Consider the following 17965-nt stretch of genomic DNA (forward strand, 5'->3'; position numbering starts at 1 on the left):
GACAGTGAGTGGGGGAGGCATCCAATAGAGGATATGTGCCCCTCTTTTCTGGGAGCAAATGGTGGAGGGCAGGAGGACTGGAGACTGTGACCCATGCTGCAATTTGATTTTGGCGCAAATAGAAAGTTTGGGGAATTAGCCCCAGGGTGAGCTTGTCGATTTGTTCTACCATCATCCACGTTGTAAGAGATCATGTAAACAATGGTTTGGCTATACTTTGTATTCATGTATACATGGCTCAACAGCTTCTGAAACAATCTGGTTTGTGTATTTTAAACATCTAGGTGCAGACACGCACAAGACAGAAATCTGTCCCAAATATAGTACGTACTCAAATCCAAATCTGAAATGCGGGCATGCAGATCTGAAGATCAGAGTTCGAATCCTGACCTCCGCTTTTTCAGCGGAGTCTCGACAACCCCTATGATTACGGAGAGGAAAATGGCAAGATGATAAGTTCTCTAGACCCTTCCCCCAAGCCCCATCCGAGTCCCTTCGCTTTCTTTCGCCTTCTTTCCAAAAAAATTACGGAGACAACCTTAGAAGGCTTCGCGAATTGTGATGCTCCTGGAAATGCATGGAAGGAAAATTAGGGGTGGGAACGATGGTTGGCTTGACTCATCTGTTGTTCCTCCGCAGTGCCTCCTGGGAGGGCAGGGAAAAGGGCAACAGGATACAACCACCGCATCCCTGCGCCTTGGCGGCGGGGAGACGGACAGCGTGCGAAGATGTCGGTGGATGTGAGTTTTGCAGCTGACTTTGCAGCTGACACATAGAGAGAAATCCAGGTGGCCGGGAACTAGTATGGCTGCTGCTGCTGCTCGCAGCCCTCAGTCCGAGTAGATGATGAAGCCTGAGAAGGTGCTATATTTGTTGTTGTTCCCTCCGTGGGCTTTGCCTCCGTCCAGCTTGATGAAGACCTCGTCGCCGGCATCCAGGTGAAGGATCACACTGTTGCTGGCGTAGTCGTAGTTTTGATCCGCATCTTGCGCGATGGCGCTGGCCCGCACCTGGGGTGAGAGAGGGCAGGTTGGGGGGAGAGAGAGAGAGAGAGGGAAAGAACAGATGGGGAAGAAGGAGAAAAAAGAGAGACAGGGGGAAAAGGTCAAAGCGTTGGTGACAGTGATGGGAATGGGAGCTGCACAGAGCCATGCACAGAGAAGGAGGTGGAGAAGGGAGGCGTTGAAGGAGTGCTGCGCCTCCTATTTAATTTCATCCTGCAAAGCCCGTCACTATAATTCCTACGGCAATAGGAGGCAGAGAGCAAAAGGGAAGTCAACTTCTTCACGGCAAACTGCTAGCCTGGCGGCTGCTGAGTTACAATTTAAAACCTCTCCTCTCTCTCCAAGCTGGCCTGGTGCTTTTCATGTTGTACACCGCCCTAAGATCTTCCCATAAAGGGTAATATGCAATTAGAATTATGGTGCCTTGGAAACTACAACCAATCCAGAATGCTGGTGACTAGGAGTGGCTGCTGGGACCACATAACACTGGTCCTGAAAGACCTACATTGCTTCCCAGTGCAATTCAGTGATGGTGCTGACCTTTAAAGCCCTAAATGGCTTCAGCCCTGTACAGATGAATGAGCATCTCCACCCTCAATGTTCAACACCGAGGGTATTCTAGAGGTCCAGTACCATGGGCCTTCTGGCGGGTCCCTTACTGCGAGACATGAAGCTATAGGGAGCCAGGCAGAGGGCCTTCTCAGTAGTGGCTCCCACCCTGTGGAACGCCCTTTCGTCAGATGTCAAGGAGATGAGTAACTATATAACCTTTAGAAGACATCTGAAGGCAGGCAAGAAGAAGAAGAAGAAGAGAATTATTTTTACCCTGCCCATCTGACTGGGCTGCCCTGGCCACCCTGGGTGGCTTCCAGCATATATAAAAACAGCCTAGCCGCTGGTGCTGACATCCTCAGTTGCCTTCTGAGGTACCAACAGTAGTCGTGGCTGGTGCCTGCTGGACTGGTGGGATGGAAGACTGGGAGACAAACAGGAGGGGGCGCCAGAGCCATCTGCCGACTGAGTGTGAGTAAGAAGGTAGGCTAAGGTTGGTGCGGCAGTGCTTTGTTTGCCATAATGGAGCAGCCTCTGCTGGGTGTCCGGGCAGATCGGCAGATCAGCAATAACTCATCAGGTGTCTGTGACTTCTTTGTTCAAAGAAACAAAACAGCTCAGGCCTAGCGAGCACAGCAACTCTTCCCACTAGATCCAAGGAGGCACTTGGGAGGACCGAAGGTCCCCTCGCCTTCCCACCACTCCCTAAGTCTACTTCTCCCTAAGCAATCTAAGACTTCAACATCTTGTCTGTCTCTGCTCCACACTCTTCATACCTCTTCTGGTTCTGGGAGAGCTGTTCGCAGCAGGAGGGGGAGACCTCCTGGCTTCTTCAGCAGCCTGCCTCCTCTCGGCCTCCCTCCTCTCCAGCCTCCACTTCTGCCTCTGAGTCTGGACTGATTTCTGCCCATGTCATGGGAAGGCAGCAACATGAACAAGCCAATTCTTTTGGCTGCCGTGTCTGATCTGAAAGAAGTCCTATTGAATGCAATGGCGCTTCCTCCCAGGTAAGTGGGGTTCATTTATTAAAAGCATTTATATCGCTTCTCAAAACAGCTCCCTGGGTGTCTCCCAAAGCGAAGTAAAACAGTTAAAACTGTAAATTCAAACCAAAACACAATATGCAATTTAGAACAACATTAAAAGCATACTTCAGGTTAATGCTGTCCCAAGAAAACACTTTAGCGTACAGACACTGCAAATATAATATGCATGCACTTAAAACTTGGGGAAATATGGAAACAGTCTGGAGTTTGCTTTTTAGCTTTAATGTTCCAGGAATAGGAGGGGACTGAAGAAGGTGAGATGGGGGCGGGGGGGGGGGATAGATCCAAAGAATAGGAAGGAGCAGGAGGGCCTTAGGAGGAAAAGGCAGGAAAAGCTCAAGGATTGCAGCAAACATTCTGGGCAGCTTCCAACATATATAAAACATAATAAAACATTAAACATTTATTTTTTTTTTAAAAAAACTCCCCTATACAGGATTGCCTTTAGATGGCTCAGGGGGTCGGATAATTCCATATCCTCCAACATTTCTCCAGCGAAAATGGGGACATCCTAAGGAAAAGCAGGACAACCCTGGATGAAATCAGAAACCGGAATAGTTTCTCTAAATCAGGGATGTCCCTGGAAAATAAGGACACTTGGAGGGTCTGTGATTGACAGGCAGTGGCGTAGCGTGGGTTGTCAGCACCCGGGGCAAGGCAAGTAATTTGCGCCCCCTAACCCGTGGATTTGCGCTCCCTAACCCATGGATTTGCGCCCCCTAACCCGTGGATTTGCGCTCCCTAACCCTAACCCCCAGGTGTTGCGCCCGGTGCGGCCGGCCCCCCCTGCACCCCCCACGCTACGCCACTGTTGACAGGGAGGGCTACCAGGGTCCCACCTCCCATCCTTCCTCATTATAAATCTTCAAGTCTGCCTCCCCTCCTCTCAGTGGCGTCCAACACAGAAAAAAACGGGAGGGGGGTGACCAAAATAATTCACCACCCTACTGAAACTATTTCGGGGGGAGAGAGATGCTGGACCCAGGGGTGGGAACTGCTGGTGGCGATTACAGTGGTACCTCGGGTTACAGACGCTTCAGGTTACGCATTTTTGGATTGCTCACTGCGCCGAACCCAGAAGTACCGGAACGGGTTACTTCTGGGTTTCGGCGCTCGCACATGCGCAGAGGCACTAAAATCACACTTTGCACATGCGCAGAAGCGGCAAATCGCAACCCATGCATGCACAGACACGGCACTGCGGGTTGCGAACGCTGCCTGGATCCCATTCGCAACCTGAGGTTCCACTGTATTTTGATTGCCTAAGCAGAGGACATGGACGGATGCATCTAGAATGCCTCTGTCAGTGGAAAATATATTAATTGTTATGTACTGAAGTTTTCACCTTGGGCCAGCAGGGGGATACTGTAGATTGTTCAGGCCCACATATGCAAATAAGGGATCAAAAGTGACGTTCAGTGATTGGATAGTTACAGAAAATGGTTACTGTTGCGTTCTAGTGGAGCCCCATATATGCAGGCTAGCTGAACCCTTCAGTTCAGTTCTGTTCTGGCCTGTGAATAAACAATAGCTGTTTGTTTTTTAAATAATTTTTATTAATTGGCCAATCACATCAAATTAAATCACATCATATAAATTCCAAATTACAAAGCCAAATTTTTAAATTTTGTTGGGGGAACCCATACTTCAAGATCCAGAGGGGGATTCAAATCATCTTCTTATTACTGCGTTAATGTCCAAATCAGTCCCAATCAGTCCAAACAGAGTTCATAGTTCTATCCAGTCTTATCTTGGTGTTTCCACATCATATCTTGTTCATATAATTTCTCTTTTTCCTTTACGATCTCTTCTGTTAGTCTCCTTAAGTCGATAAGCAAATATAATAATTCTGTGTGAATTTCCCGTTCTTCCAATCTAAGTCCAGATGGTTTCCATATATCATCTCCTTCATAGATAGCATCACTCTTTCCATCATAAATTAGGCAGTTGTCATTCTTAAGTCCCACTGAGGAGTTAATCCACGATATGTAAACAGCTCTATTTCTCTCTTTCTCCTCCCAGACTCATGAGCTCTGACAGTGCCTCCCAAAATGGCGACGGCATTTTTAACTGTGTCATTCCAAAACTCTTAACTTTCCAGCTTCGTCTTGGAACATTGCTTTGGTTCGAAAATTTATCTCCACACAGCCTTAAATCCTCAGCTTAAGTCCTTAAAATGACATTTCTGACTCATTAGGGGAGGGGATTCTTGTTTAATCACATAGAGAAAGAAAGGAAGGTTTTTTCCCCCCTCCCCCCTCAGTCATTTGCCGTACCGTATCTTGACGTATCGTCTCATATTTTATTCTTGTCTTGTTTTATCAGAGATCTCTTCTGTCAGCAGTCTTTACTCCCCCTCTTTCCTTGAAGTATGTGCAATTTATCTCGTCCAAATTGTTTCTTTTGAAGATTCTTGCAGCTAGTGGCGTGAATCAGAGACAGCATCGAGGAGTGCCGGAATCCCACAGGAGGGCTTTGTGCCTAGTGCCCCCACCCCCACAAATTCGGGGGTGGTTTAGGGCACAGCAGGCAAGGGCCGTCCCCCCCACAATCCTGGAGGGGTTAAGGAGGCTAATTACCCCCATCATAGCCTCCAAATTACCTCGTGTGGGTTGGAGAGATGTTATTGTCAGCCATCTTTCGATGCGCCCCCTAGTGGCCCCCTAAACAATAGCTGTTTGAAGAATCACTGTGTCGTCTGATATGTTCACCCACAACTTAACAATAATAAGGACTGCTGGTGACAGGAGAAAGATTGGATGTGCCTTTGGAAGTTTTGGGGGCCTCACAATCTGTTGTGTGTGTGTGTGTGTGTGTGTGTGTGTGTGTGTGCTATGCCCCACTTTGTGCAACAGAGGAGTCTCCACTGTGGGGAAGGAGGGAACTGTCAGACAGTGAGGAGCAGAGGCTCATGTGGGGCTTTGGTAATGAGCACTCAGATTCCCCCAAATTATTTTTCAGGTGTGCCATTGAACGCTTAGCCGTTGCTAGTCTGGACAATGTGTTAACAGTCACAGATGGAACTGCTTCTCGGCCACCTGTGCTGGTGTGCACAACTGGCTCAGTAAAAGTGCATTTCTTGCCTCTCCCCGCACCCAAATACAGAGACGCGGCCTTTGAAAACAGGTCTTCACTTTCCACGGTTTGCACCGTAATTAAAATTGAACTTGAAAGCTGGTTAATGGCCTGGGTGGAGTAGAGTGTTAGCTTTTAATTACAGCTGGATACATGAAGGGACTCCAGGAGAGGAAGCGAACCAATCCGCACTTTTGGAGGTCCATGGTGGGATTTGTCTGCGGTTAAAAGCAGATGCTCTTTGTGTATAATTATTGTAGCTGGAGAGTTATTGGCCACAGGGTCTGCTGCCGCTGCTATTTTATTGTGGAAGATTAACACAGGGGCAAGATCACAGAGGTTAAATATAACAACACAAATGTCCACTGTTGAGTCATGGGCTCTGAAATAGACGTACAAGGCTTATATTTTTTTGTATGGAAGACTGGAAATCTTTATGGCAGTGATTATGCTGCAAGATGCATAACGTGCCTGGAATTTATCGCTTCTGTTGGAAACACGGATAATTCTCAGCTTAACCTTTTAGATTTTTAAAAGCGACAAGATTCTAGCCCTCCTGAGTATGGGGGGGGGGGGGGGATAAACTTTAGAAAGCCAAGCCAACAACTAATGTGCTCAAATTTCCAAATTGTCCACATCAGCCAATTTCCATTCAGCCTTCCGCCTTTTCTCCTTGGCAGGGTTTCTGTGCATGACAGGTAAGGATTCTCCTGGTAAAAGCCTTCCTCACGAGGATGCAGTGGCAGCAAAAGTCCTACTGAAGCCAAACCACTATCCAAAAGCTGATTGGTGAGTGTTTTCCTCCTCCTGGTGAACTGGAACGGAGTCCAGTTTTAAAGCAATCGTTTGACTTCCTGGCCCAAAGCGAAGAGACCCGATTGAGAGGAGTTTCACTGCCAAACTAGGCGGGGGAAGGAGGTGAGGACAGGTGACCCCACCTAGGCCCCCAACCAGGCCTCAAAACTGTCCAAAATTCATTTGTCTTCTAAAAAATCGAAAACAGTTTTTCCTCTGCTCTTCTCACAAGATGCATAGGAAAAATGTTATTCTTTTATCAGTACAAGAAGGCTTCAAAAGGCTAATGAATAGGCTCTGTCATTGCCAAGAATACTCAAGCCTGAGAACTGACTTTTATCTCCTTCAGTTGCAACATCTTGGACATGCTGAACCGCAAGACTCCTCGACCCCCTTGTCTTCTCACACCCCCCTTCCCAAAGACAGGAGCTTTCTGTTCATGCTCAGAGGAACTCATGGGGCAGGACTCCTGAAGGAGGAGAAAGGGGAGGGAACTGGAAGGGGAATATATGCTCTGTGCAAATGACTGTGAACCCGTGCTTGTTTGTGAACTATCACACTTGCTCCTTCTACCAGTTCATGGATGGTAGAAATAAAGCTTTTTCTCCGAAACTATTCCTTGAGTGTCTGTTGACTCCCATTTTCCCTTTCCCGGGCGCAATATTTTTCCCACCCGAGGGCAAAGCCTCATAAGGCTACAGGCGGGGGTAGCAAATGTTTGTTTTTCTGAGAATCCATAAGCCCAGCATGGTACCTAAGGAAGTCCTGGGGTGAGGTTAGAGCGGCTACTTAAAAAGAGAGAAAATAAATCACCAAAAAAGAGGGCAAGTGGAATGCAGATTTGCACATAAACTGCATAGATTGAACTGTAATAAATCTCACCTTAGTGATGACTAAGGTGACCTGCTGTGACCTACAGGTGGGACCAACTGTGTGTACCTGCTCAGTTTGTGGCACAGGTGCTAAAATCTGGCCCCTCCTCTGCTTCCTCAGAGTTATTTATTTATAAGGTGGACCTGGACCCAAAAACCTTTCAAGAGAGGGCTCCCCACCGAGAGCCCCTGTCCTTTGTAAAGTCAAATGCATGGCCTGTTAAGCATAGTGGTTTAATTGACTGAAACGGGGAATGCTTAAATGCATTACTGTGTGTTTCATTCTGGAATGTTCCTCAGTAACTCTCGTGTGATAGGTTAACTTTGGTCACATGGGAGGTCTCTGATTGCATCCTCCATTTTGTTTTGTGTGTGGGTGACTTGACTGTAGTGGTTCCATCTCCATGAACACTGAAGAAGAGACCGTGTTAGACAACTCTCTAAATGCAATAGGGGAAAGGCGTGTTAATGTTTCTGTCTGGATCCCCTTGGATAGATTCAAGATAAAACAAAAATCCACCCCAGTATATATTAAGAAAACTCATTGTAACAATGTGCTTATACCCAGTATATTAATTATAATGCAATTAACACAGGTCAAACAACCACCCTTTATGAAGCAAAAGGACGTGAAGAGTTTTCTACACATCTTTGTTTATAGAAACGGTCACTTGGGGTTGCTTCTACTCTGCTGGTTTAGTCTGGCGCAGTCACCCTTCAGTCACTCTTTTTAAATACAGAGTGGATCCAGAAATTTCACCACCAACCTGTCATATTCCACTGAGTGGGTTCTGCCTGCCAGTGTCCTTAGTGTTGTGCTTCTGCCTTTTTTTAACCTGATTTTATTTGTGGTGATTATTTCAAATAAAAATGCAAAGCCGGTATGGGCTGGCCCAAAAATAAAAGAAAAAGGGTTTTGAGAGTTTCAGGGCTTCTTTGCCTTTAATTAGCAGCTTCCTCCTTGTGTCCTGTTTGATGCATTGCTGACTGAGAGGGTAATTCGAGACCATCTGTTCATTGAGCATTCATCCTGATCCTCTGAAGGAAGATTCCACATTGTTGGCACCGATGTTAGCATTACAACACTGGAATTAGCATTCACACTGATTTGTTTGTGGGGAGGCAAGACAATGTCAAAGCAAGTGTTATCCTACACTTTGCAGTGTATTTTCCTTTCACTTGCCTCACCGCTAAGAGTCTGATCTTTGGGAGAAGTGGTTTTGTTGCACAAGAGATCCAGATCTGTTTTAATCGTGCAGCCCAAATCTGTCTGGATGTGACTGAATCCCACATGAAAATAGCGACAGTCTGGAAACACCCAGAGTTTCTTAATTGTATCTTAATCAGGCAGTTCCTATTGCTTGAGGAGGCATTATAATTCTTTCCTTTCGTCATTTTTTCTTGTAATCTTTTTACAATGCAATATTGCTACTTGACATTTTTCAAAATATGGAGAAAGCTCTTTCATGGCAGGAACAAGAAGTAACTAATTTAGATGTTAATCACTCATGCTGTTGCTGCTGCTGCAGTGAACAGGAAGTAACAGAAGAAGTTGAAGGAGGAAGCTACTAACTTATTTTGCAGGATCTGCTGAATAAATGTTATAGAAGCACAACTCTGAGGACTGGTATTGCTGAACAATATATTGCTCTGTTATGAACCATATGGGACCACTTGCCTTAATCCCCCTTCCAGCTCATTGTGGAGAAGGAATGGGTAAAAGGCCCCAATGTAGAAGCAATTGTGAATTTCTAGGGTGAGAATTGTAGTTGCTCCAGAGGAATAATCGCATGTGGTCTAAACAGGGGTCAGAGGTCTAGAATGATGGAGCCTTTGCTGGTGTGCATGCTTCTTAATTGAAAACAAAGTGTGCAAGTTCTTCCCTACACACTGAGCAATTGGGGGCTGGGACCCGAGGAGCAGTGGCTTTAGTGCAAGTGTGAACGCTTTGCAGAAGAAGAGATAATGGTGGATTTTCCGCCTCCTTGAATTGTCTGCAATTTGCTGAGCTGGTACAAGTATGCCTCAGCACAGTGAGAGGTCCTTGCCGACCATATGCCTCTTTGCCATATGATTAGGAGGTACTGCATCAGCCACAACGTCCTTCCCACCCGCTCCCTTTAACTGCTTCAGCTGAAGATCCTTTCTTTCGACATTTATCTAGCCTGTGTTTTCCTCCTTCTTGCCACAAACCAAGCTGCCCTGTCTGTCTGTCTGTCTGTCTGTCTGTCTCTCTCTCTCTCTCCGTGTGTGTGTGTGTGTGTGTGTGTGTGTGTGTGTGTAGAGTCACAAACCTTTAAAAGAACAAACTGAGCTTGCAAACATTGTTTTACTCAGCGGTCAGCAACCTTTTTCAGCCATGGACTGGTCCACTGTCCCTCAGAGCATGTGGTAGGCCGGACTATATTTTGAAAAAAAATAATGAACGAATTCCTATGCCCCACAAATAACCCAGAGATGCATTTTAAATAAAAGGACACATTCTACTCATGTAAAAACACACTGATTCCCAGACCGTCTGCTGGCTGGATTGAGAAAGCGATTGGGCCGCATCCGGCCCCTGGGCCTTAGGTTGCCTACCTCTGGTTTTACTGATCCCTGCTGCTGTGCAACTTGACCTGGGACGCAGGTGGCGCTGTGGTCTAAACACTGAGCCTCTTGGGCTTGCTGATCAGAAGGTCGGCGGTTCGAGCTCGCATTGCTCTGTCCTAGCTCCTGCCAACCTAGCAGTTCAAAAGCACACCAGTGCAAGTAGATAAATAGGTACCGCTGCGGCGGGAAGGTAAATGGCGTTTCTGTGCACTCTGGCACTCGTCATGGTCCTCCATGCACCAGTAGCGGTTTAGTCATGCTGGCCACATGACCCGGAAAACTGTCCATTCTTAACCTGAAACTGTTCTTAACCTGAGGCACCACTTAACTAATGGGGCCTCCCTCTGCTGCTGCGCGATTTCTGTTCTCATCCTGAAGCAAAGTTCTTAACCCAAGGTACTATTTCTGGGTTAGCAGAGTCTGTAACCTGAAGCGTATGTAACCCGAGGTACCACTGTAAACACTTTTAAGACCCTATGCACACTTTCCCCTAATATATGCATTTTTGTAAACACTGGTTGGGTGGGGAACTGTATCATATGACTCAGATAAGGTGAATTTTGAAGGACGGCTGTGTTTCGGTTCACAGATTGTTTCGAAAAGTGTGGATTCGATCCATTCAGCTTTAAATGCCTACTGGATTAAGTTTTTGTTCTATCCTGCCTTGTAATGCAAGGGACACAGGTGGTGCTGTGGTCTAAACCACAGAGCCTATGGCTTGCCAATCAGAAGGTCGGCAGTTCGAATCCCCGTGACGGGATGAGCTCCTGTTGATCGGTCCCTGCTCCTGCCAACCTAGCAGTGCAAGTAGATAAATAGGTACCGCTCCGGCGGGAAGGTAAACGGCGCTTCCGTGCGCTGCTCTGGTTCTCCAGAAGCGGCTTAGTCATGCTGGCCACATGACCCGGAAGCTGTACGCTGGCTTCCTCGGCCAATAAAGCGAGATGAGCGCCGCAACCCCAGAGTTGTCCGCGACTGGACCTAACAGTCAGGGGGTCCCTTTACCTTTACCTTGTAATGCACAGCTCTGCCCAGAACTAAACTGTCACACTAGAGGCAGCGTTGAGGCTGCACTTGGTCCTCTCTCCTGCTCATGTGTTTCCTCAGAAAGCGACCGTGACCAGAAAGTGGTTTGCTCTCCGTCTGAAGAGAGCGGTCACACCTGGGCTGGATTCTGCTGCCGCCACCGCCACTTTGTTATACCAAACCTACATGTGCCACATCCTCTGCTAGTTGCTGCCATGTCCCCACGCCTTCTGGGTGTAACGCCAGAGCATGTCTGCTTATGCGTCAAAAGCACATCTCTCCCTTCTACATGCCTCTCTCCCGCTCTGGCCTCCTGGTGGGTGTGAGACAGCGAGAAAGAAAGTGTCTTTGCCACTCAGGAGCTGAGGCCCACGTGATCAATTTATGTCTCAAGAGCTCTCTTAATTAGAGCTTTGTGTTTCCTGTTGAGCTGGACTTATTGGATGGAAAGATACTTGGAAACCTAAGGCAAGAGGACTTCATTATCAGCACTAGCTGACAAAGCAATCTCTTTCCCACACACTCGTTTTTCACTGCCGTCTCCCCCTCCCTGCCACGTTGCACAGTGGGTAGGAATCTGTGCTAAAGCACCAGTTGGACTGGAGGTGAGTTCCTGGTCATGCTCCTGAGATGCAGCTCAACAAAGGAGCATGTGTCTTCCAAGCAGAAGGTTCATATTCAGGCTCCCTTCCATACCCACATCTCCATTTAAAGCAGGGATGGGCAATTTGCCACCCTCCAGGTTCTGAACTGCAACTCCCATCAGCTCTGATGGTCAGGAATTGTCAGGGACCGAGTGGACGAGGAGGAGTGGCGAGAGGCACCAGCCGGAGAACCCCCAAAAGAATCCCCAGAGGAGGAAGGATCTGACCTGAAGGAGCGTCTCCACCCCCATCGTTCTGCCCGGACACTGAGGTCCAGTGCCGAGGGTCTTCTGGTGGTTCCCTTGCTGCGAGAAGCCAAGTTACAGGGAACCAGGTAGAGGGCCTTCTCAGTAGTGGCACCCGCCCTGTGGAACGCCCTCCCACCAGATGTCAAAGAGAACAACAACTGCCAGACTTTTAGAAGACATCTGAAGGCAGCCCTGTTTAGGGAAGCTTTTAATGTTTAACAGACCACTGTATTTTAATACCGTGGTACCTCGGGTTACATATGCTTCAGGTTACATGCGCTTCAGGTTACAGACTCCGCTAACCCAGATAGTACCTCAGGTTAAGAACTTTGCTTCAGGATGAGAACAGAAATCGTGCTCCGGCAGCGCGGCAATAGCAGGAGGCCCCATTAGCTAAAGTGGTGCTTCAGGTTAAGAACAGTTTCAGGTTAAGAACGGACCTCCAGAACGAATTAAGTACTTAACCCGAGGTACCACTCTACTTTGTTGGAAGCCACCCAGAGTGGCTGGGGAAACCCAGCCAGATGGGCGGGGTATAAATAAATTATTATTATTATTATTATTATTGCCCGGGGGTTGGTGGTGGGACACTGAGGAGAGGTCAGAGGGAGAAGACTGGAAGGTGTTGGATGCTGAAGGAGCAACAGGGTTTAGTGATCAGGAAGAGACGGTGACAGAGAGCAGTTCAAGCTCAAAGGCTGAAGCAGAGGAAGGGGGTCAAGAAACTGCTGAAGAATCCAGGGAGTCTCCTTCTCCTGTTGAGACAAGCTCCCCTCCTCGCTTGTCTCCAAGAATGCACAGGATAATGATGGCAGAACAGAGGCCAGAGGTCCACAGATGCAGTTTGAGACTGCTTGGGAAACAACCAGGAGAGGAAGAGCCTTAGGAAGTGTAGAAGGCAGGGGACCTTCAGTCATGGCAACTGCTCCACAGGGCAAGGCCTACTAGGAAGCGTTGCTGAGTTGTATGCCATTTCCTTGAACAAAGAGTAAACTTTACTATCTCTGCCTCTTGCTGCTGACCTGCATCTGAGTCCAGCTCTGACAGCAATGATGAGAGCAATAGTCTGGCCACATTCACATGCCCTCTAACCCTGATTGTAAGAATTTCATGGGTTGTGGGGAAGGCCTATCCTCTGAAAGACTGAGTAGGCTGGATGGACTCTGTATTTAACCCAGCTTCTTATATTCGTATGGAAGCTTACTGCGTGGCTTTCAGAAAGATACTCCACCTAACCTACCCAACAGGATAGTTGTGGGGATAAACCCCCCTGAAAAAACATTGCAACCTGATTGGATACAAATTTGAATAATAATATATGAAATATGAGAAGCCCCATCAGTATTGGCATTCTGCCGGCTCCTGTTTAGGCAAGCAGTCCCCCGAACTGATCTTTTGATTCTAAGGTTTTAACTGTTTTAATTGTACTTTTAAACTGTTTGATCGTATATTTTAATTAAGGATGCTTTAACGCACTGCTGGGTTTGTATTTTAATTATGGATTGATTTTATAGATGTAAACCCCTTGGAAACCATTTTGGAACAGAAGCGGTATATAAATTAATCTTATTAACTGGGCATCAGCCACCACTGCAGCGGATTCATCCACCCACCAGTCTCTCTGTGTGCGAAACTACACAGTCTGCTGCAAGCCAAGAATGGGTGTACTATGATATGGTGGCTGCAAAGGAAAGTAGTTGGAGATCTCAGATGGATGATGTAATGGTTCTAGGGGTTGCTCGTGCATAAGTTGCTGCCACTCCTTGCTAGGTTGTCTGGTTGAACCCTTTCTCTCTGGACAGCCTTTCATTCCTGTCTGTCTCAGTCGCTGGCAGAATCCGTCAGTGGGCGTTTCTTGAACTTCTTCCAGCAAAGAAATTCTTTGATGCCAAGTCTCCTCCTACTCTCCCTGCGCGGAAGTCTTCTGTGCAGGGAGGGTGTGGGCAGCGGAGGACCCGTGCTCTCCCCGCTGGTCTCCGGTGAAGAGTCCTGGAGCCTCCTCTCCGATTCCCCCATCTGCCCCCCTTCATCCCTGGTGTTACGCTGATTTCCTTCCCCAGCAGATGGGCCGCCTCTCTCCCTGCTGGGACCCTCTCCAGCATCACTCTGGAGCCTTCCCTCCGCCTCTGGCTCCGATGGCAGTTCCCTGACAGGTGAGCTATGTGGCATACATTGAAGGAGAAGTCCAGGGCTGTTGGGGGTTGGAGGGGATTACAAAACAAAGAAGGAGAATCAGAGGGCCCCTCCAGAAGTCCTTTTTATTGTGCATTCATGATGACTTGTGCACATGATACTGGAATTCTGGAGTACCTACAAAAGCTTCAAGGTGGACATACCACTTCATTTAAGGTACATGTCCCCTAACCTATGGGACCGTCTCTGCTGGTATGCCCCGCGGAGGACCTTAAGGTCCATAAATGACAACATTTTGGAGGTCCCAAGTCGCAAGGTGGTTAGATTGGTCTCAACTAGGGCCAGGGCCTTTTCAGTACTGGCCCCAACTTGGTGGAACACTCTATCACAAGAGACATGGGCCCTGCAGAACTTGACATCTTTCCGCAGGGCCTGCAAGACAGAGCTGTTCCACCTGGCCTTTGGTTTGGACTCAGTCTGACCCTTATGTTTTCCCTTCCCTTATGGTTTTGAGCCATAGGCTACTTTTAAAATGAGGCTGCATTTTAAATTGGTCCCCCCCCCATTACGTTTTTACTGTAATTTTACTGGTGTTAGCCGCCCTGAGCCCAGCTCTGGCCGGGGAGGGCGGGGTATAAATAAAATTAAAAAAACAAAAACCTGCTAAGATCCTGTCATTTTTTAAAATCTCCAGCGTTCTGGTTCAGCACAGCACAAAAGTGTCCCTCCAGGAGTGTAGCAACCTTGGAGAAGCATTGCAGAACAACTAATAACTGGGAATTGTGTGTGGATATTCCAGAATAAATCCACTATTGTTTGGCGTACCTGTTGAAATAAAACAAAAATAAGGTAAAAGTAAAGGTAAAGAGTCTAGGGACGCAGGTGGCGCTGTGGGTTAAAGCCTCAGCGCCTAGGACTTGCCGATCGAAAGGTTGGCAGTTCGAATCCCTGCAGCGGGGTGCGCTCCTGTTGCTCGGTCCCAGCGCCTGCCAACCTAGCAGTTCGAAAGCACCTCCGGGTGCAAGTAGATAAATAGGGACCGCTTACCAGCGGAAAGGTAAACGGCGTTTCCGTGTGCGGCTCTGGCTTGCCAGAGCAGCGATGTCACGCTGGCCACGTGACCCGGAAGTGTCTCCGGACAGCGCTGGCCCCTGGCCTCTTGAGTGAGATGGGCGCACAACCCCAGAGTCTGTCAAGACTGGCCCGTACGGGCAGGGGTACCTTTACCTTTACCTTTAAAGGTAAAGAGACCCCTGACCATTAGGTCCAGTTGTGACCGACTCTGGGGTTGCGGTGCTCATCTCGTTTTACTGGCCGAGGGAGCCGGTATTTGTCCACAGACAGCTTCCGGGTCATGTGGCCAGCATGACTAAGCCGCTTCTGGCGAACTAGAGCAGCGCACAGATATGCCGTTTACCTTCCTGCCGGAGTGGTACCTATTTATCTACTTGCACTTTGACATGCTTTCAAACTGCTAGGTTGGCAGGAGCAGGAACTGAACAACGGGAGCTCACCCTGTCTTGGGATTCGAACCGCCGACCTTCTGATCGGCAAGTCCTAGGCTCTGTGGTTTAACCCCCAGCGCCACCCATGTCCCTAAAACAAAAATAGAACACCAGCTAAATCTTTGTTTGGCTGGGTACCTTTACTGCTTCTGTTCTTTGCAAAACAGGCTATCCAAACAGGCTGGGTTAAGAATCCTTGTTCTGAGATCCCTGAATGCTGATGCAGTGCTAGCCCAAACGTTCTCCATGGGGCCAGAGCTGCTTTCTTCGTTCCCCCCAATTCTTTTCCTCCCGCCTCTGCTTTCTGCAACGCGCTCGCTAGTTAAACGCTGGTGGCAGCAAAAGGCAGTTCGGCGCTGTCACCGAGGCCATTTATCTCCACTCGTTAAGAAGCTGCCTTGTCAGAGCACACGAGCCCGTTATGACATAATCCTCTAACTAGTGAAGATAAATTGCTGCTCCGGAAGTGGCCTCCTGGTGCTGCTGTTTCTTCCAAGGTGGGCGCATCGGGGAAATGGGTTTGCGCTCCGGTTGTGGGTTTTCTCCCGAGGCAGATTGGGGTCAGAGCTCCGGGAACAGATAGTCTGGGGGGCGATGGCAGGCACGCAGCTGGGTTCATGCTCGATTTCCAAAGAACAGAGGCAATGCAGGAGCTAACAAGGAGGGTGCAAGCTAAGAGGCTCCACATGTGAGAAAGCTGCACAATTCACTTTGCGCATGCTCAGGGGCTGTCTTTTATTATTAGTATTACAAGGCAGAGAGGGGCATTTTCAGAGCAAGTTGCTGGGCTGAATCCTCCTAGCTCACACAAAGCTATGGAAAACCCCAAGTTTCAAGTCGTCTTATTGAAGTCAGCGTCAGAGACGCTGGAGGAATTTGATTTTTGCACCTTCCCATACAAAAGGACCTGATCTGCCCCCTTGGACCATTGTGCAGAATAGAACTTAGTTATCCATCAAATTTGCCCACCCTTGGTGGCTGCAATGAGTTTTCCTGTCCTCAAGGGGGGCCAGGGGGCAGCTGCCCCCCCTAAATCAATAAAATTCCATAAAATTCCATAGCAAACTGAGGTGCTAGCCCCCCAACAAAAGGCCTGCTCCCCCTAAAAAAATCCTGGCTACGCCCATGATCCTCATGACTATGAATTAGAGTGCTAACACTATTTTTGTGTGGGATTGACTCACTTAGCAGCAAATTCAGGTTGTACAATTACAGTTTATTTTTATACTGTTTCACCTGCAACCTTGGCATTTATCAACACCATAAATATGTTTTGGATGCATTGGAGTTCTTTAAAGGTAAAGGTAAAGGGACCCCTGACCATTAGGTCCAGTTGCTGAGGACTCTGGGGTTGCGGCGCTCATCTTGCTTTATTGGCCAAGGGAGCTGGTGTATAGCTTCCGGGTCATGTGGTCAGCATGACTAAGCCGCTTCTGGTGAACCAGAGCAGTGCATGGAAACGCCATTTACCTTCCCGCCGGAGCGGTACCTAATTATCTACTTGCACTGGTGTGCTTTCGAACTGCTAGGTTGGCAGGAGCAGGGACCGAGCAATGGGAGCTCACTTCGTCACAGGGAATCGAACCGCCGACCTTCTGATCAGCAAGCCCTAGGCTCTGTCGTTTAACCCACAGCACCACCCGTGTCCCTTCACAACTATAAGCTTGCACAAAACCCCCACTCTCCCCAAATACTGGCCTTTTTACTGTAAGGAAAGTGACAGGAAATCACACTGAAAAGTGTGGGATAACGCTTTGAAGCAACATAATCTAATCTCCCTGCAAACAAACCAGCTCATTAAAAAGCTGGTGTCATCTAACTTCCCTGCAATCAAATCTGGCAACAGATTCTCTGGAAGTGTCCTTAGCAGGCAGAAATTTCACTAAAGGAATCATAATACAGTGGTACCTTGGGTTACATATGCTTCAGGTTACAGACTCCGCTAACCCAGAAATAGTGCTTCAGGTTAAGAACTTTGCTTCAGGATGAGAACAGAAATCGTGCAGCGGTGGCACAGCGGCAGCAGGAGGCCCCATTAGCTAAAGTGGTGCTTCAGGTTAAGAACAGTTTCAGGTTAAGTACGGACCTCCGGAACGAATTAAGTACTTAACCCGAGGTACCACTGTAGTGCTTACAAATAACTAGTGAATTTCTCTCCCCTGATGCTTCATAGAGGTAAAGAAAAGAAACTCAGAGTGACACATGCACTGAACGACTGACAAAATTTCTATGGTTGCAGAGTGACACCCTTCCGCACTGAAAACTATTTACTTTCTTTGGAGCGGTGAAAAAACACTTCCATGTTTTAAAATCACAAGTGCAAACAGAGATTGTGATCTGATGCTGTGCAGCTAGAATCTTATTCTGTGGGTTTCTTGAGGGCTTGGAAACCCAGCCTTCTGAAGGTGACATCCCCTGTAGACAGGGGAAGAGGCAAGCGGTTTGGAACTGAGTTTTGAATTTAGAGGGAAGA

General features: G+C 47.9%; 1 protein-coding gene across 1 annotated transcript in view; it reads right to left on the minus strand.

Moving 5' to 3' along the window:
- Window positions 1-252: 252 nt before the first annotated feature.
- C1QL1 (complement C1q like 1) overlaps window positions 253-17965 on the minus strand; it is a 48265-nt gene continuing 30552 nt past the window's right edge. Inside the window, exon 2 of the mRNA XM_083709897.1 lies at window positions 253-1010. Coding sequence (XP_083566023.1) covers window positions 831-1010 — 180 coding nt within the window. The 3' untranslated portion in view covers window positions 253-830. The remainder of the gene's footprint in view (window positions 1011-17965) is intronic.

This window comes from Podarcis gaigeae (assembly GCF_964106915.1).
Source record: "Podarcis gaigeae genome assembly, chromosome: 13".
Taxonomy (NCBI): Eukaryota; Metazoa; Chordata; class Lepidosauria; order Squamata; family Lacertidae; genus Podarcis; species Podarcis gaigeae.